At 48.9% G+C, this 20,273-nt stretch overlaps 1 protein-coding gene across 5 annotated transcripts; it reads right to left on the bottom strand.

The window, feature by feature from the left end:
• Positions 1-1,329: 1,329 nt before the first annotated feature.
• Positions 1,330-20,265, bottom strand: RNASEH1 (ribonuclease H1). Of its 5 annotated transcripts, XR_009566062.2 has the most exons (10): positions 20,045-20,265; positions 18,777-18,892; positions 15,882-16,046; positions 13,783-13,882; positions 12,911-12,965; positions 12,464-12,548; positions 11,844-11,968; positions 10,644-10,734; positions 3,991-4,040; positions 1,331-3,699 (listed from the first exon to the last, which is right to left on the bottom strand). XR_009566062.2 is itself a non-coding variant. In XM_060309062.2 (9 exons), exons 1-8 carry the CDS (start codon positions 20,173-20,175, stop codon positions 10,648-10,650), a joined length of 864 nt encoding a protein of 287 aa, XP_060165045.1. In that variant the 5' UTR covers positions 20,176-20,265; the 3' UTR covers positions 1,330-4,040; positions 10,644-10,647. The 5 variants fall into 5 exon arrangements, 3 of the variants coding, with proteins under 3 accessions (XP_060165045.1, XP_030700382.1, XP_030700380.1); XM_060309062.2 differs by having other exon boundaries at positions 1,330-4,040; XM_030844522.2 differs by lacking the exons at positions 1,331-3,699; positions 3,991-4,040 and adding an exon at positions 4,297-9,413.
• Positions 20,266-20,273: the final 8 nt, after the last annotated feature.

Here is a 20,273-nt window from a genome sequence, read left to right as displayed (position 1 = left end):
TGAGTAGGTGTGGGGAGGAGGCAACGGAGCAGGTCCGCGGGCTGGTGGAGCGAAAGTGCGCAGCTGAAGAACAGCAAGGGCAGGGCCTGAGGGCGGGGTCCCGGCGCCCGGAGGGGCTGCGGTGCGGGAGCGGCGGAGGAGAGGGCGGGGAGGAGGGAGTGGAGGGGGCGTGGAGGAGGGGGAGGGGACTGGGAGGAGGGGAGGGGACTGGGAGGAGGGGAGGGCGGGGCGGAGGTAGGAGGGGAAGGGCGGGGAGGAGGGAGGGGATCGCGGCCCCCGCGTGCGAGGGGGTTTGAGCATAGCCTGCGGGGAGCCAGGACCCGAGCTGGGTCCCGGGCTGGTGGGCCTGCTGTGGTTGAGGGGCGCTGGCCCGACTCTGCATCCGTCTTACATGAAGGCCAACAGGATGCGACGGGGAACGGACCAGGCGTGGGCGTCAGGGCAGTTCCCAGGGTTTCGGCCTGAGCGCCCGCCCGGAGGGAGGGGATGCGCTGCGTTGAGATGGGGAAGGCTTGGGCGCGGCGGGCTGGGTGCAGGCAAAGCCGACTGCCTGGCTGTGCGCACGTCTGACAGGTCGGCCAGGGGTCTGAGGGCAGATGCCGAGGAGAGTCGGCCCGGGCTTGGGGAGGGTCCAGGCTGGAAACCCCGTGCCCATCGGGCAGCTGTGTCTCACAGGCGCCGGACCCAACAGGGTGAGCGCAGGCGGGAAGCGGGCCGCGTCTTGAGCCCGGGGAGGCTCCCTGCTGTGGTGGGGGACGGGTGGACGCCGCCTTCTGCTGGGGCCCGGCTTCCTCTAGGCTCCGCCCAGGTTTTGTTCACTGCTGGCTCTGGGGTCCCTCCCAGCTCCACCCAAAGCCCCGCCCAGGCCCAGCACAAGTTCCCAACTAAGAGCTGGCAAACTAGAGGCCGGGGCACGAAGCCCGGAATTCTAGCTCTACATATGGGAGCTCTGTTTTTAGTGTTTTGAGAAACCTCCATACTGTTCTCCACAGTGGCTGCATCAATTTACACTCCCACCAGCAGTGCAGGAGGGCTCCCTTTCCTCCACACCCTCGCCAACATTTTTTTTTTTTTTTGCGGTACACGGGCCTCTCACTGCTGTGGCCTCTCCCGTCGCGGAGCACAGGCTCCGGACATGCAGGCTCAGCAGCCATGGCTCACAGGCCTAGCCGCTCCACGGCATGTGGGATCTTCCCGGACCGGGGCACGAACCCGTGTCCCCTGCATTGGCAGGCGGACTCTCAACCACTGCGCCACCAGGGAAGCCCTCTCGCCAACATTTTTAAAAAATAAATTTATTATTATTTTTTATTTTTGGTTGCGTTGGGTCTTCGTTGCTGTGCATGGGCAGCGGGGGCTACTCTTCGTTGCGGTGCGCGGGCTTCTCATTGCGGTGGCTTCTCCTGTTGCGGAGCACGGGCTCTAGGCGCACGGGCTTCAGTAGTTGTGGCGCACGGGCTTCAGTAGTTGTGGCTCACAGGCTCAGTAGTCATGGCTCATGGGCTCAGTAGTTGTGCCTCACAGGCTCTAGAGCACAGGCATAGTAGTCGTGGCGCACGGGCTCAGTTGCTCCGCGGCATGTGGGATCTTCCTGGACCAGGGCTCGAACCCATGTCCCCTGCATTGGCAGGCAGATTCTTAACCACTGTGCCACCAGGGAAGCCCTGAGAACATTTTTTATTTGTGAGGTTTTGTTTGTTTTCGGCCTGGGCTGCGCGGCATGCAGGATCTTAGTTCCCCGACCCGGGATCAAACCTGTGTCCCCTGAGGTAGACGCTTGGAGTCCTAACCACTGGACCGCCAGGGAAGTCCCCATTTTTGTTCTTTTTTATGACAGCCATTCTGACAGGTGTGAGGTGATTCTTCCTCAGTGTTTATGTTCAATTTGTATGTGTTTGTATTAAACACATAACACAAGTTAGTTGAGAAACTTAGCAACAATAACTCAGTCAAAAATCTGCAGTCATCATGACCCCACCACCTGCGGTCGCCATTTCTATTTTGGAATGGAATCCTCCAAACGTTCATGTATGTATCTGCACCCGTCTGCTCGGGCTGCCACAGCAGAACACCACAGCCCCCGGGGCTTAAGCAGAGAGGCTTCCCTGCCCTTAGTCGTGGAGGCTGGGGCTCCAAGATCAGGATGCCGGCAGGGCTGGTTTCTGGGAGGCCTCTCGCCTTGCCCTGCAGACGGCCGCCTGCTGGCTGTGTCCTCATGCGGCCCTCCCGCTGCAAGTGCATCTCGAGCCCTGTGCAACGAGGGCCACCCAAACAGCCTCGTTATAATGCAACCACCTCACTGAAGTCTCAGTCTCCAAATGCAGCCACATTCTGTGCTGGGACCAGCGCTCTGACATACAATTTTGGGGGCACAGTTCAGCCCATGGCGGCACCCGTGCAGCTCCATATCCTCCAGCCGGGCCCTGATTACTTGACGTTTGTCTGAGAAGTGCTGTTTGCCCCTGACCGAGCCGCTGCGGCCCCCGTCTTGTCTTCTCCCCAAGTGGGGGCGGTTCTTCCCGCGTGTCCTGTCCCCTGGCCCTAGCCCACTTTCCAGACTCAGACTACATGGCCTCTGCACCCGGGAGCTCTCAGAACCTGGACCCCTCCAGGAGATGCACGGCGGCTGGGTCTGTTTTCTACTTGAAGCTCCTAGGACCACACTCAGGGCAGGGTGGGCTGCGGGAGGACCCCAGCACCCAAACCCGAGACACTGCCTGTGGATTGAGTCACCTATTCCAACACATCTAAGACCCCCCCAACCATAATAGTGCAGTTATTTCACGGCCCCTAAGGAGTGAAGAGACGGATAAAGAGAGACACATCCCTGACCATAAGACACCCCAAATTCAGAGATGTTGAAACCTCAAATAACGAGCATCTTCAAGCTGCTGAACTGCGGTGCTGGGATCGCCCTCCCTGGGGTCTCTCAGTCTCCATGACCCTCAACCTGGCGACACTGGCAGGGCCCACGTGGCACTGGGATGTGACAGGACACGTCTAAACCCCAGAGGGAACAAAGGTGCGACGGAGGCCCTTGTTACAGACACAAAATTGTAAAATCTCCCCCCAACAGGAAACTCACATTCCAACTGGAAAGACAGACAAGCAGGAAATGATTTATATAGAACAGTAAGAAAACTAACAGGGGAGTCCACAGCTTCTGGAACTCTCTCCATTCACTGCAACCTTAATGTCTCAGTAAATGTTTTCATGCCCCCCCCACCCAGGCCAAAACAAATGCCTGACAGTTCCTGGATGAATAGTTAGGTCTAAACAACTAATATTTATGCCCAGCAACTTAGTCATTAGAAAAGAGAATCCACATATATCAAAAGAAATTTGTTTCACTCCTTAGCAAACACACCTGTGGACGACCGGGACGTGGGCCCGGCGGACTCTTCCCAGGGTGGACGCGTGGCCTTCGGTCGGTCCTGCCAAGTACTGGCTTCTTATGGCAGCAGCCACTCCAACACCCACTTCGCAAGGGGGCGAGTCACTGGAAGGCGCGGTCTGACGCTGAACGCGAGCTTCCCCAGGCTGGATTCTGGCTGTGTTTCCCTCCGAACCACAGACTGGGAAGCACAGCCATTCAGCCAGGGCCACCGTGGTGCACACCTCCGGGCCGGGTGGCTGAGGTAAAGGAGTCCTCTCGATGAGAAACAGTGAGAAAGGAGAAAGCAGGAACCGCGGCAGCATCTGAAAAGGCAGGGAGCAGAGGCGGGGGGCTGGCCGTGTGCAGAACCTGGGCACCAAGGGGGCGTGAAAGGCAGAGGTGGAGGCGGGGCAGGGGACACAGGCTGGGGGCCATGGCGTCCGTGGGACTATCCTTTGTAAAATTGACTACAGGAAATAAACTCGACAGTGTGCTTTTGGATGGTGGGATACGCCAAAGATAAGCGTGAGACACCATCACACACTTGACAAGGTTGAAAGCACACGTAACTGAACACGTTTGCTCCGATGCCCTCCTTCCCCACCGCTTCTCACCTGAACGGGAAACAGTCAGGGAGTGCCAGGAGAGGCAATCAGACAGGAGACTGTAATAAGTGACATAACGTACAGGAAAGAAGAAACGAGATGATTGTTAGATGACGGGACTGTACACCTGGACAACTCGAGGAAGTTAATGGGAGCAGTTTTAAACATAGTAAGAGCCTAGTAAGCTGGAATTACTAATGTTTCAAAAGACAGTGGCTTTTCTATACGTAAATGATAATGTCTTAATAACTGCATTGAAAAGGAGATTAACCTGGAAAACTTACTAGCGATTTTGAAGATGCTGTGGGAATACTGTTTCTTTTCCGTTTTTCTTTATTCATCTAACACATTGTTTGCATTTCTTGCAGCTCCCCCTCCACAGGTATAATGGACAAATAAAATTGTATACATTTAAAGTGTACAAGCCTGCTTCTAGAGCAGCTGTGGGTTGGCAGTAAAGAGGAAGGTACAGAGAATTCTCATGCCCCTCCCCCCCACAGACCGGCCCACTATCCATACCCCCTCCCAGAGCGGGACGTTTTTTACAGTCGATGCACCTGCACTGACCCAGCACCATCGCCCGCAGCCCACAGTTCTCCTAGGCTTCACTTTGGTGCTGTACCATCTGTTGGTTTAGACAAAAGGATAACGACATGTATCATCATTATGGTTTTATAGAGAGTATTTCCACGGCCCTAAAAACCCTCTGGGCTCTGCCTATTCCACGATCCCCCAACCCCACCCCCATAACCACTGATCTTTTTACTATCTCCATAGTTTTGCCTTTTCCAGAATGTCATAGTTGGAATCACACAGTCTTTAGCCTTTTCTGACTGGCTTCTTTCATTTAGTCACATGCATTTAAGGCTCGTCCATGGCTTTTCATGGCTCGATAGGTCATTTCTTTTTAGCTCTACATAATATCCCATTGCCTGGATGGACCAGTTTGTTTATTCATTCACGTATGAAAGGACATCTTGGTTGCTTCCGTTTTGGCAATTATGAATAAACCTACCATAAACATCCATGTGCAGGTTTTGTATGGACAGAAGTTTCCAACTCCTTTGGGTAAATACCAAGGAGCACAATTGCTGGATCATATGCTGAGTATGTTTAGTTTTGTAAGAATCTTCCTCCCAAATTGGCTGCACCATTTTGCATCCCCATTAACAATGGATGAGAGTTCCTGTTGCTCCACAACCTCAGCAGCGTTTGGTGCTATTGGTGTCTGGATTCCAGCCACTCTAACAGCTGTGTGGTGGCCTCTCACTGTTGTTTTAATTTCCCTCATGACATATGATGTGGAGCATCTTTTCATGTCCTCAGTTGCCATCTATGTATCTCCTTTAGTGAGGTGTCTGTGAAGTCTTTGGCTCATTTTTCAGTTGGGTTGTATGTTTTCTTACTGTGGAATTTTAAGAGTTCTTTCTCTATTTTGGTTAACAGTCCTTTATTGGATGTGTATTTTGCAAATATTTTCTTCCAGTCTGTGGCTTATCTTCCCTCCCTTGACCTTGTCTTCTGCAGAGAACTTTTAAATCTCAGTGAAGCCTGTTTATCAATTATCTCTTTCATGGATCGTGCCTTGATTTTTTTAAAAAATAAATTTATTGATTGATTTTTGGCTGCATTGGGGCTTCATCCTGTGTGTGGGCTTTCTCTAGTTGTGGCGAGCAGGGACTACTTTTTTTCGGGGGGGGGACTACTTTTTGTTGCGGTGCACCAGCTCCTCATTGCAGTGGCTTCTCTCGTTGCAGAGCACAGACTCTATGCACACGGGCTTCAGTAGTTGTGGCTCACGGGCTCTAGAGCACAGGCTCAGTAGTTGTGGCGCACAGGCTTAGTTGCTCTGCGGCATGTGGGATCTTCCCGGCCCAGGGCTTGAACCCATGTCCCCTGCATTGGCAGGTGGATTCTTTTTTTTTTTTTTTTTTTGCGGTATGCGGGCCTCTCACTGCTGTGGCCTCTCCCGTTGCGGAGCACAGGCTCCGGACGCGCAGGTTCAGCAGCCATGGCCCACGGGCCCAGCCGGTCTGCGGCATATGGGATCCTCCCAGACAGGGGCACGAACCCGTGTACCCTGCATCAGCAGGTGGACCCCCAACCACTGCGCCACCAGGGAAGCCCTGGCAGGCGGATTCTTAACCACTGTACCACCAGGGGAGTCCCGTGCTTTGATTTTTTATCTAAAAAGTCATCACCATACCTAAGGTCATCTAGGTTTCCTCCTATGTTATCTTCTAGGAGTTTCATAGTTCTGCATAGTTTACATTTAGGGAGTGTGAAAAATGTTGAGTTAATTTTTGTGAGAAGCGTAGATCCACTTTTCTGCGTGTGGACGTCCAATGGTTCCAACACCATTTGTTGAAGACACTATCTTTGCTCCCATTGTATTTCCTTTGCTCCTTTGTCAAAGCTCACTTGACTATATTCATGGGGTTCTATTTTGGGGCCAATGTGATGATCTGATATATGTATACACATATGTAAAATGATTACCACAATCAAGTTAATCAACACACCCATCACCTCAGGTACCTTTTTAAATGTGTGTGTATGAGAGATTTACTGTCTTAGCAAATCCAAGTATACCATATGGTATTGTTAGCTAGAGTCACCATGCTCTGCATCTGCTTCTTCTGTAGGAGGCCTGAATAAAGTGATATCACCTTCTTTAGATGGGAAATCATGTATGCAAACGGCTGATAAATTTATAAAAAGATGTCCAGCCTCACCCTGCATCTTGGTCAAACCTTAGAATGGGATGCATCATAGCTGGCGGTCTCTCTGTCTTTGTAGAAGAAATGTCCTCTTGCCCTCACCCTTTGTCTTGCGTGTGTCTGTGTGGGTTCGGGGGTGAATGCCAAGGGGGGTTAGCAGGAAGAGGGAAAGGATTGTGCTCCCAAACTCAAGCTAATTCGTGACTTTGTTCACAGAGAAGTCCTGGGGGAGGCCCAGCAGATTCACTGCTACTGACAACGAGCCCTGAACACAGGCCCTTTGGAGGGCGAAGCTACATGGCCTTATGAAAAGACCCGTCACATTGTGTCACGATAACGTGGTGGCCAAGGGGCTGTAACCGAATGATCCAAGATTTCCAGAGCCTTTTAAAAAACACCGTAAAGGGTGCAGCTTCTCTGGGGTATGATGGGGAGAAGAACCAGACAACCTTTCTATCCTTTCTTGTTTTGAATCCAACTTCTTTTTACATTTCATCCTCTTGCTGCCCAATAATCTCAATACAGGACTTGCCCATCAGACTTTAATAAACACACAAGAACAAAACATAAGACAAGCACTCATAACAGAAAGAGACAAACATCCCCATCTCAAAGTAGGGCCATACTGGGGGTCAGGTCTTCAACACAGGAATCTGGGGACACTAACATTCACTTGGCCCCCGGGTTCTAAAGTGTTAGGTTGAAGCATGTCGCATACCTGAATGGGGCACCCTGTTCATCATATAGACCCCCGGTACAGAGGACACCGTGGTGTTGGAGAAGGTCCATGTTTGGCTATAGAGGACGTGGGCTGAGAGGACAAAGGGTGGGATTCAAAAGCCTCAGCTGAGCAAGGACCCTCCTGGACCCAGGGATTCTGCCAGGGGGAATCCATAGCTCAGCACACCCCTTCCGTTTAACTGCCCTCTTTGAAAACAGACCTCTAGAGATATGTGCACCCCTATGTTCATAGCAGCATTATTTACAGCAGCCAAGACGTGGAAGCAATCTAAGACAGATAAAAGATTCAAGATAAACTGGCAAATACTGAAGATGGGTAAATCAGATTTCAACAGATAACAGGGGTCCCCCCAAAAAGAAAACCAAAGCAAAAAATAAAACAGAGCACTAGGCCACAATTCAAGGAAACTTTCTTGAAACAGTAGATTTGAAAATACACACAGAAAAAGCACACCACATACCTGCAAACACTGACCCAGGGCCAACAACACATGATACATTCTAATAAAACTGCTGACTTAAGAAAGAGGAAAAAGCCCTTTGGACATCTAAGCACAAAGAGTACGTGACGTGGAAAGAAAATAAGATTCATCAGGCTCTTCATGCATCACTTTATGCTGGAAGAAAACAGAATATTTAAGACACTCAAGGAAAGAAAACGTAGGCAAGGATTTCGTATTCTACAAAACTTCAAGTATAAAGGACACAAGCTGAATTCAACATACATAAGCCCAGGGAGTATGGTTCCCAAGCTGACACTGACCTAAACACTGGTTATGAGCATTAAGTACATGGAAATAAGACTAAATGAGGGCAGCGGGGAGAGATTTTCCTAAGTAACAGTTGACGGTGCGGCTCCAGTGCTGTTTTCATTGTAATTAATGGTATATTAGGGTTAGCATCCACGTAGTACATGTTAAAGTAGAACAAGCAGGTGTGTAATTAGGAATATTCTGCTCCGTAGTCCCACAGCCTGAGAGCCGGGATCTCAGTGTAGGAGACACAGCTGTAACATGGAAGAGGCTGAATGTCCTGGAATCCTGAGTTTGTTTTTACGACTGTCAACATGAGCTCAGAAAACACTTTCTCTTTAAATGTGGGTGCGCACATGTGTGTATTTTTTAGCCCTAGAAACAACAACCAACCCTGTAGCAATGAGCACCAAGGATCTGAAATACCTCTTTTTCCCATTAAAAGAAACTACAGATCCTTAGAGAAAAAGCCAATTCCAGGTCTAGAGCAGGAAAGTACAAGATGGGTCTAAAACACCCTGACACATCAGACTGCAAGAAAGCTCTCTATGACCGTGTGCAGTCTGTGCGTGAGTGTGTCTGTGTGTGGTCAGTGTGTGTCTGTGCATGCATGTGTACATATATGAATATCAAAAGAAATCAAGACCCAACTTGAAGAGGCTTGCTCCTATGGGCCAAAGCCGCTGCAATTTGGGTTCAATAAAGAGGAAAATTGCGATGGACTGAAACCCATCTAACAGGCTTAAGTACATGAGTTCATGACATATACGTAGGTTTACATGTTATAAAAATATATAAATAAAACCCCCTAATTGGGCTACCTTTTTAGGATGACCGGGAGCCAATATTAGCATTTATCCCGCCTTTTGTACGTGAATTCTACACTGGGCGCCAGCATCAGGTGAGGGGAAGTATCTTCTAAAACTGTTCCAGCCAATAAACGTAAGCAAAATGACAGCGTATCAGTATTCTAGGCCCTGAGCACTGGCAGCTGCCAACAACAAAAGGATGAAAACCGCTCTGCCTTCTGATGAAAGCACGTAACACATGTGCCCAAGGGGTGGAGCCTGACCGTGATCAAGCCTCTGATCCAGCCGCCAATTTGCAGGAAATCCCGAGGAGAGAGTAAAACGCTGGACAGCACCTCGAGACCGTGAGAGCGACAAAACTGACAGTGGGAAACGACGGGACAAATGGCTCAGGCTCTTCAACAGATAAACTGTAAGGAGAACAGAGATTGAGGCGGAACCTGTAAATTAAAGAAACTTAAGAAATATCAAGTTAAAAAAAAAATACCAAGTTAAAAAAAAGAGTAGACTAGACTAAAAACTGCCACAGGGCTTCCCTGGTGGCGCAGTGGTTGAGTCTGCCTGCTGATGCAGGGGACGCGGGTTCGTGCCCCAGTCCGGGAGGATCCCACATGCCGCGGAGCTGCTGGCCCCGTGAGCCATGGCCGCTGAGCCTGTGCTCCGCAATGGGAGAGGCCACAACAGTGAGAGACCCACGTACCGCAAAAAAAAAAACTGCCACAAAGAAAAGCAAGGAAGTCGGGATTAGTTCTGGAGGGAGGGAGGGGCTGTGACTGGAGGAGCACGTGAAGAGCCTTCTGGGCATCTGGCAAAGTTCTACTTCTTGACCTGGGTGGTAGTTACAAAGGTACTCACCTTATAATAACAATAATAATTCAATAAGCTATACATTTGTATCGTTTTCTGCATGTTTTTATGACAAAAAGGTAATAAAAGGTAAAAATAATCACGTCAAACTTTTTTTTTTTTTAACTTGCATAGTGCTTTTAACAAAAATAGCCACCCCCACCCCGCCAATTTTAAAACATTTATTTACAATCTTGGTCTTTAGAAGTTATGACTGTTGCTACCTAACGGTCGGGCAGCCAGGGCTGCCTGTGTGCAGGCGGCCCTATCACAGTGCCCCGCCAGGTAAGACCAGCCCACCTTCCCTCTGCCAAGGCGTGGGCCCTGGCAGGACTGTTCCCAGCAAGGGAGCCGTGCCTTCCTCCAATCCGCCCGTAGGCACAAGCCCACCTAAAAATCATGACTCAGTGTTGCCAACTGTAGGGCAAATGAACTCTTAGAATACGTCTAGGCTTCTTGCCTGCATTTTTAAACCAATGTTTTACTCATCCTTATTAAATCAAAGCCCTAACACTTTTGTCTAGACTGCAATAAAACTAATGAGAACAGTATCAAGCCCAATAAAGCATACTTCTAACAAAACCTCAAATAAATCTCAAAGGATGTTCAGTTTATGACACATCTAACCACCTTTAAGGCACATGCCACGGACCACTACCCTGCTTTTCCGATTTAGTCTGAAAGCTGTGTCTGCCCATCGACTGCAGTGGTCCAGCCTATAGTTTTATTTTTCACACCAGTAAGTAAAGGTGACAAACAGCCACTGGCTCAGGTTGTTCCAAGGATTAAAGGACCTGGTCAGTCTTCAGGTTGCTTCGCGCCTTGTCTTGCTAATCTGTCAGCTTCTTCGTTGCCTATAAATCCCGAATGGCCAGGAACATGCATCTGTTAAATAAAACGTTTCCTTTTATTTTTACTAATTTTTTACACAAGCAACACATGACTACATCCTCACTGTAAAACACGTCAACCGTTCAGAGAAGACGAGTGTGAAGGCTCCCTTCACAGCTCCTCAGCACGACGCACTTGTGCGCTGGGTACACCGACAGAAACCCCGTTTTGTTTCTCCACAGATTGGATTTTACTGTTGTATTGCCTTTTTCCCACGTAACGGTGGGACCTGGCAAGCTTTCTGGACAGAGATGTGTGGAAGGATCTGTATACGACATACACACACACCTGATTCTCCCTCAGTGCTGTTACAAAGGGATGCGCTCATGTGATTTCACCACTGTTTGCACTTACGTTGCTGAAAGGCAAGTTTTGGTTTTTTGTTTGTTTGTTTGCTTTTTTTTGTTACACAGCATGGCCTGTGGGATCTTAGTTCCCCGACCAGGGATCGAACTCATGCCCTTGGCAGTGAAAGGGAGGAGTCCTAACCTCTGAACAACCAGGGAATTCCCTGAAAGGCATGTTTAAATGTCAGGTTGCCAAACGGTCATCAGGGGTCCTGGGCTGGGAGAGGATGGTAGGGTTAAGAAAATGGTTGCCGTTTAACTTGCTCTGTATTGTTTGAAAAGGTAATTTTAATAAAAGTGACCTAGTGTAAGAAAAATACGTCCATTTTGGGGAAAAAAATCATGTTACTAAGGTCTAATCACACAACTATATTTTTAAGAGGATACATCATAAATTAGCCTGAACTGACATTATAGCTGCTTCCAAAGAAACCAGGAGGCTGACGATCACAGGTCACTCTAACAGTGCGAGGTATGGCGGCTGGGTGAGGACGACGCGGGGAGCCCGGAGCCCCTCAGTCTCAGTGCTGGGACCCAGCGCTCCGCACGGAGGACCCGCCTGTTAGAGCAGCATTACTCAGATGATGGTCAAAAGACTCCACTGTGCTCTAACACATGCTACGACAGCAACTCCATGGACCCTGCTATTTTAACTGAAGTCATCAAATCACTCACAGAAACCATTAAACTGTCTAGCTAGTTTATTTCATTTGGTCATAACGGCCACAAGCGGTGACCACCTAAGACAACACTCACCCACTGAATGTCCATGCCTTGGACAAGCCTGTCCAGCACCATGAAGTCCTCTTTGTTGATCACCTCCTTCCCTGTGCTGGTCCTCCATCCACTCTTCTTCCAGCTGTGCACCCAATTAGTGATGCCTACAAGGAACACTCACAGATCAGTATTCTCGAACGTTCTGGTATTCTTTCCTCCCTAGACTCCCCTCTGACCATTGCTCCATGTGTACCTGAGGGGCTTTCTGGACTTTTCCTTTCCTTACTGGGGCCATGCTCTGGCTCGCCCCGTCCCTTTACTCTCACGCGTGTCTGCCCTGAGGCCGTCGGGCTGAGGCACTGCCCCCTCCAGCCTCATCAGCGCCCCCCAGGCGCCCACCCCACGGGCCCTACACAGCGTACCCCCAGAGGGAACACACATCTTCTACCTCACGGCCACGCCCTCGGCGCCTGGCAAAGCATGCCTCCGCGGCACATACCGGAGCAGCACGGGCTTCCCTGGCACCAGCCACACCCAACGCAGCCCCTTCACCGTCTCAGTCCTGCCCTGATGCCGCACCTCTTCCAGGGGAAGGAAAGACCTATTTCCCTTCATATGTACTCGAGAAACCCTAAAAGAAGTCAAACGTAAACGCTTACCATTGATAGTAAACATGCTGTCTGTGTAGAGAACCAACTTATTGATGTTCTGAGCCTTTGCCTGTTCGATGGCTTTGCAGGCTGCCTTGAAGATACAAATCAGTTGTCATGCTGCAGAAATTGTTCAACTTTCGACACTGATGTTCAAAATTACCAAAAAATTTAAAATCTAAATTCCTTTTCCTGTGCTAACCGTAATAATATTGTCTATGTGAAATAATGCTACACCTACAATTCTCCTGTTTAGACACCTATTTGAAACAAGTTTTATAATTTTTCTAGAAAACTCTTGCTCTTCAGAACTGTTACTAGCCCCAAACTAAGTTTCTTCTGGACTCTGAGTATCTTATACACACAGAGGGTAGAAAGTACATTGATACCGTTCTAGTCAATGGTAAAGAATGATAAATTTACATTTTTAGTGGAAAAATACCTCTGATAACTTACATGAATCTCTGCTCTTTGGTTTGTTTGTCGCCCAGGAAGTCTAATTCCTACATTTCTGGTTTCAAAACAGTACAAAAGAAAATAAAATTATAAGCTAATTCTCAAAGTGATTCCTTAAGTCTCTTAATTGAAAACAGGCTTGTATACTTTTTTATTTGAAATAGGAAATCATACAAAAATCAAACCAACAATACACACAGTCTACTGAAAAGTGCCATGGTGTGGTCTTGCAGGAGAACTCTAGACCAGAAGGCAAAAGCCAGGTTTGATTTCTGGACCTGAAATACCCTAGCACGTGGTCCTGGGCAGGCACTAAACCCGCGGACACTCATGCCACCCGAGCTTGCCACCCCTGGAGGGTTCCAGGCTAAGTGAGACATCGAAGTGAAGGCAGGACTTACAGGCCAGGAGGCTCAAGAAGCTGACCTTGCTGACCGTGCTCACGCCCAGGGCTGCTCAGGCGCCTGGACACTGGGGAGTGGCTACTTCACAGGGGTCCAAGCCCTCTTTCACACTGAATTCTGGGGCTGTCAGTTACTACTCAAGTTCTTGCATATTTGGGGGCAGGTATATTTGAATGATCTCACGTCATATCACCTTGACTTTGTGCCTTTTGAAAAACATGGGTCACCTCTAAGCTCACTCATCTTCAAGACTCGCAGGGGCACGCAGGGTTCCCAGTATGGCGACCTGCCCCTCGCGCATCCTTGCCAAAGCCACCTCCCAGGGACGTGGGACTCTTCCACTACCCCTGCCAACGCTACCAAATAATCAAACAGTAAGCGGATCCTGCCTCAGTCTTTCCCAAGTTTTGGAATATGATTCGGTTAACTGTGAAGCTTAATAAAAGCCAGCTTTTCTGGTTTACTTACAAAGGATGGCCTGGCCCCCAGTAAACACCGATTCCTGCTCGAGCCCTCCTCCGCCCATTACTGGAGCAGCAGCCGTCCGTGTAGACGATGACAGAGTGCCCTGTAAGCGGGAAACGTAGTGAGCGCCACTGGATCGCCGTTACTGAGAGCTGAAATTCACCTAAACACTTACTACGATTGAGTTAGCGTTTTAAACTGAGAGAGCACCTATGCTCTGGAAGCTTTCCGCGCAGGACACATTACCAACGCCTTATATGGGGGCACTTGGCGCTTTTTGCTTGGAATCCACTATTTCGGTTCTGCTTGCCGGGGGGAATTAAAGGTGAAGGCAATCGCCCTGTAAACCCAGACCCCGCTGCTGTTTACATTCCCCTGTTACAGAGGCCAGCGAACAAAGCCACTGCCCCTCTCTTCACGTGCGTGTGGGGGGCAGTGCGGGGAGGCCACGTTCACCCCCAGGAGCTGCCCTTGCAGACAACAGTGCCTTGATGATGACCTGCCTGCCGGAAGGTCAAGTCCTCCGACAAATGTTGGCCTAATTTTTTTCTTGGTCCTTTTGCAACTAGTGAACTGTGGTCCCGCCTTTGCTTCTTCCCATCAAGACAGAGTCTGATCAACACACCAACGCGGTAAAGAGCAAAGGCAGAGAAGGAGTGACACGAGGCCATCCTCAGGCTGCTGGCGAGCAGCAGAGCGCCCAGCAGGGCGGACGAGAACTCGGGTTGCCGGGTGTCAGCGAGCAGGGCTGTGGAGCAAACAGAGGCCGTGCTCCGGGAGGTACGTGTTAAAAGGAGGGCAGACTGAACAGGCAGAGGCAAAGCGGGGAGGCGGTGAGATGTCAGCGGAGCACATCCCCAACCGGAGTGGGGCTGGGGGTCCGAGAACGCGGGCACTGGGCAGGGCTCCTCTGTTCAACTCAACGTGATGCCCAACACGACCCCTTCCTGGTCCCTGACTCCGTGTGACTGCCAGTGCCCGTCAGGCACTGTGTCCGGTGCCCTGGTGCTTCAGGCAACTGTTAGTACATTGGAAACGGCTCATCTCCCAGTCGCCCCACCAACATCTGCGTCAATTACTATCAGTAAATAATCAGATCAAGAACATTTGGTTTTGCTTTTCACATAACTGCAAAAATTGATTTATACAGTTTTCATACAGTTTGACCAAACATTTTCTACTGGTTTCCCTTGAAAAACTTAGAACCTACAAATACACTGACTTATATAAAAAATGCTATTTATTCTCATCTTCTATTCATACACGTAGAAGACAAAAAGGAGACTCACGTACCATTAAGTTACTTAATATAAACACTGGATTCCTGGAGCTAAAGGCAGAGGAGAAATTCACAATTATCTTGTTTCTCAGGATAGGGTAGGATCACTTCTGCTTTGCAAAGATTACATGTAAAAGGTTAAGATGCTGGTGCCAACCAATTATATAAAGGAGCTCTGTCCAGGGCCTTTCTTATTTGAAGAGCTGAAGTTTTTGCATTTTCTTAGTGACCAGAAATACTGTGTGTACAGGGAACACTGGTGTTTACAGAGATCAAAGCGTTTTTCATGCATAGCCTATATAACGATTTTCCTATGAATGTCCAAAATTCTAATAATTCTACACCATTAGATCAATTATAAAATAGTGACCTTAGGACTCCCCTCGTGGACCAGCGGTAAAGAATCCGCCTTCTAATGCAGGGGACGCGGGTTCGATCCCTGGTCGCAGAACTGGGATCCCACATGCCTTGGGGCAACTGAGCCCACACCACAACTACTGAGCTCGCGCGCTTCAACTAGAGAGCCCGCGTGCCACAAACTACAGAGCCCACGCGCTCTGGAGCCTGCACACCACAACTAGAGAAGGGAAAACCTGCATGCCACAACTAGAGAGAAGCCCACGTGCCACAACGAAAGATCCCACACGCCGCAACGAAGACCCAACACAACCAAATAAATAAATATGTAAAAAGAAAGGGGGAAAAAAAGAATGTTATACATCAGTTCAAATTTCCCTCATTAAGAAAGTGGGAAAAGTTTTTACACATGAATATACTTATACGATTACTGTATTAAAAATTTAAAAATCCAAGAAAGACATACCCATGTAAGAAAACGTGTCTTTGCTCACTGAAGGCAGCGGCTCTGCGCTCTGTTTCATGTGCTTTGCACACGGCTCTGTGGTTTCACCTTCACCTTCGTCCAAGGGCTCATGAAGTCGCTTGTTTGCCTTCACTTGTGATTCCTGTACATGTTTATTTTTCTGCCCTGAAAGGTAGAGTCTACTCAAAAGCCAGAAACAATGGACACAACATGAAATAACTGAGAATCCAGAACTTCACTAAGTCAGGCTTAAATACCCCCTGTATGTGGCTCTATAGAGGGAAAGACTTAAAGACAGGCCACAACACCTCAGACACTGACATCCTGGGAAATTAAATTTTCCATAATAAGCTCAGTGAGGGCAATACGAAGACTAGAGCAAAGCTGCTGTTAAAAAAGAAACCTGGTTTCGATGGAGACAGAACAGATACCAAGGGTGCTGAACCCTTTAGTGCTCAAAGACAGTTTGAAAATCTGAGGGGCTCTTTCCCCAGAGAAAACAAGGGTCCAAATTTCTTATCTAAGGTGAGAACAGATAATGGGACTTATTAAAAAAGGGAAATAGAAACCAAAAGGTAACGGGATTGGGTCCCTGCAGGGACAGCACTGCTGGAGAGCTTCCCTCCAGTGGCCCAGGCTGGGTGTACCTGAGGGTAATCCCCAAGGGATTCTCACACCCACTCAGGTTGTGTCTCACTCACTCTTTCATACAATTATGGCAGCTGACGCAGAAGATGAATTAGACCAGGATTCAAAAAACTAGTTTCAATTTGAACTTTACCTTTTATCAGTTGTGAACTCGGTCAACTGACTTAACCCCCCTCAGCTGCTATAAAATGGGGCCCAGCACTAGGTGATCTGAAACGCTTTTCCTACACTACCCTTTTATAGAGTGGAACTAGAAACACACAAGGAGCAACTCATTGTATGTCCAAAATAACAACCTCAACACTGCAGAGTGCACTTTTTGCTCTAAAGCCCTAAACCAGGGGTGGAGAGATGGTGCTCTAGCACGTATCGAGCACCGACTAGACAGGCATAAGCTGGAACTTCTACTGAGCCTGGCATAGCTTCTCAGCCCACACCTCTCCGAAGAATGCTAAGGTTAGCCAGGCAGAGCTCGAGGGGAGCGCCACCATGTCCAGAGCAATGCTGACATGTCCACTCTGCTGTACCGGTGTTACCTCACACTGACCTTGAAAATACTCCTGCAGGTGCTCTGCAGAAGTACCCCCAGAGGTACAGGCTGAAGTGCAATTTTGCAGAATTTTAATATTGATATAAATAATCGGTTTTATTTACTATAACAGAGAAAGTTAAATTGAAATGAAAGTTGTTGAAAAACAGATATGACTCTGAAGGAAAAGGATACTATGGTTGTCAGATAATTTTTCCTTCACAAAATTGTGGTTTTTCTTTAAGTAAATTAACCTAAAATCAACTTATATAAACCACAATAACTAGCAAATAGCTCAGTAATCCCCAAATAAGGATACATGTAATATTAAGAGAAAAACTGGGAAAGAGGCTAACAGGTTTGCTCTGGTACGGCTCTCAAACATTCACGATGTTAACCCCATTTATATACATTATGTAAGTCACTAACTGGAGGTCTCTGTAAAGTTTTAAGTAAAGCAGATTCACAGATATAAAAAACTACCTTGCCTTAAGACTTGGAGAACTTAATAAACAGAAACATACTGATACTGGAAGAACTGAGATATGAATAAATTACTAATTGGTTAAAATGAAAAACCCGTGAAAAGAAGTATTAAGAACCCAACCAGGACAAGAGTCATACCTGCACACTAGCTTTCTATCCCAAGCCGATTTCTCACCTGGGTAGAAAACGGAACTGTCACATCACACCCCCTTTAAAAGCTGCTGGGAAACGGAGGGTGAAGCAGCCGCACAGGGAGTGAGTGTCTCCTCTGCCTCGGAAACTTGCCTTTCAAGGAAGATTCCTCGTGTGATCTGCCTCTCCCTGAATCCTGCTTTGTCCAGAAGTGTCATGACACCCCAGAGGAGCACCTGTTCAATGCTCGAGCATCTCAGTGGGCTCGAGAGACTGTTCAAAAGAAGCTGATTTAAAATATCCTCCTCTCGGGCTTCCCTGGTGGCGCAGTGGTTGAGAGTCCGCCTGCCAATGCAGGGGACACGGGTTCGTGCCCCGGTCCGGGAAGATCCCACATGCCGCGGAGCGGCTGGGCCCGTGAGCCATGGCCGCTGAGCCTGCGCGTCCGGAGCCTGTGCTCCGCAATGGGAGAGGCCGCAACAGTGAGAGGCCCACATACCGCATAAAAAAAAAAAAAATCCTCCTCTCAGTCTTTATCCACTGTAGTAAAAAACGTCTGTGAGTAAAGTTAATGAAAAACACTTCTTCAAGGTAGGCTACATTTTAAACCTTCGTGCTCTAAGGCAGCCAGCCTCAGTCTTGCCTACCTGATGTCCCTTATATTGGGCCCGAAACTTCAATTAAGTCTACTTCCAGTAACATGTGAAACTGGAGGAAATTCCGACTGTGTGACTCTATCCTAGGTAAAAATGAAACACCATACAGGCGCATGCTGTGAAAAGAACTACACTCATCATTTTACAACTAGAGCCCATTCAATCCAATAACAAGAATAAGTATTTTTAAAAGATGGAACTAAGTACAGCGAGGACACTGAATGGAACAGGAGATCTGCGTCCTGGCTTGTCTCCAATACTTTACAACAGGAGTCACTACGCTAAACTGCTTTCAGCCTGTTTCCTAATCTGTAAAATGGAAAAATGGAAACAATCATACTCTTCTCTATCTGCTTAGAGAGCAGCTATATAGATCAAGTGACACTTGGGATATGAAAGGCTTTGAATAGGTTAAAATGTTACAATGGTGTGAGTCGTGACTACCTTCTGAACCATCAGGGTTTGCGGAGCTTCTCACGAAGGCCCAGGCTTCCTCTTCTGTGGCAAACTTCTTAAACCTGGCTGCAGGAAACCGGTCCACCTGGGCTCTGCATTCATCCCTGAAACAAAGTGCAGTGTTAAGCTCCTCCCTCCCTGTCACCCTATTTTTTCACGGATCCTTGTCTTAGGCTGGGAACAGTGTGACAAGGGCTGGGGCTGTCAGCTCCTTGGGGGCAAAGGGTCACACCTTACAGTTTGTAGTCTTATCTTGCACGTCCAACCCTTCACCCTGTGTCATGCTATAGGTGCCAGCCAGACAATACACCTGCACCATAGGGCTTTCCTCAAAGCATACTAGAATTTGGGGGTCTTCAATCATTTCATTACAACAGAAGGGCCAGCTTCTGAGATGCTTCTTCCTCAGTAGCCTAGCTGCACAGGGAAACACTATGCACTCACGTACACACACAAAGACTGATAATAAACCTTGATATCATACAGTGGGAAGAGTCCTGGTTATGGAGTCGTAACACCTGGGTTCAAGTCCTACATCTGTCACTTACTGGCCCCAAGAATTTCTTGACCACAGTAACTACACCCAAAAATGAGAATAATCCCACCTACCTCAAAGGGCTGTTATAGGGATACAAACATTAGTTTACAAGAATTTCTCTTTTTAGGACGTCCCTGGTGGTGCAGTGGTTAAGAATCCGCCTGCCAATGCAGGGGACACAGGTTCAAGCCCTGGTCCGAGAAGATCCCACATGCCGCGGAGCAACTAAGCATGTGCACCACAACTACTGAGCCTGCGAGCCACAACTACTGAGCCTGCAAGCCACAACTACTGAGCCCGTGCACCTAGAGCCCATGCTCCGCAACGAAGAGCCACCGCAATGAGAAGCCCGCGCGCAGCAACGAAGGCCCAAAGCAGCCAAAATAAATAAATTAATTTTAAAAAACTTCCCTTTTTAAAAACACCCGTAAGATTAGATTAGGCATTGAGTTCCACCACGTGTAACCCTGTGGAAACTCTTTCATCGTAACAGATGGGAAAAAGGATTAAGTAGAGGCCTCTGGCCACCCCAGACTGTAAGTGGCGTTTCTGACACTCCCAGCAAAAACGAAGCGGAGTCGAGGCCCCCCATGTCGCGGCCCCCGCGCGCCGACTCCAGGCCGAGGGCCGTGCGCTCCGGGGGTGGCAGCCGCCTCCCCGCCTCGGAGCCGCCCACCGCCGCCCTAAACCCGCTCCCGGGGAGGCGCGGCTCCCTCACCAGGTCAGGAAGACCCCGGCCTTGCGGCCCCTCCTCACGGCATAAAACATGGCGAGCCCGCGGCAGCTGCGGCCACCGCAACGCAAGGCAGCCAAAGCCACTCTGTCCGCCAGGCCCAGAAGCCTGGTCATCGCTCACTGCCGTTCACCGGCACCCACGCCTCATCCCGGCCACAAGCCCTCATCATACATGCCGGCCTTCCGGCGGCGGCGCAGGGAGATGACGCAAC

This window comes from Globicephala melas, chromosome 12, assembly GCF_963455315.2.
Source record: "Globicephala melas chromosome 12, mGloMel1.2, whole genome shotgun sequence".
Classification (NCBI taxonomy): Eukaryota; Metazoa; Chordata; class Mammalia; order Artiodactyla; family Delphinidae; genus Globicephala; species Globicephala melas.
The sequence above is the reverse complement of the archived record's forward strand: the minus strand, read 5'-3'. Positions and strand labels throughout refer to the sequence as shown.

What these genes read in the sequence shown, in the direction of transcription:
- RNASEH1 (XM_060309062.2), bottom strand. Translation starts at nt 20,175, where the DNA reads ATGACCAGGCTTCTGGGCCTGGCGGACAGAGTGGCTTTGGCTGCCTTG. An exon ending in AAACCCTGATGGTTCAGAAG is followed by an intron (nt 16,047 to 18,776) that starts GTAGTCACGACT and finishes TCTACCTTTCAG; the next exon opens with GGCAGAAAAATAAACATGTA. An exon ending in CAGCATGTTTACTATCAATG is followed by an intron (nt 11,969 to 12,463) that starts GTAAGCGTTTAC and finishes TGTTCCTTGTAG; the next exon opens with GCATCACTAATTGGGTGCAC.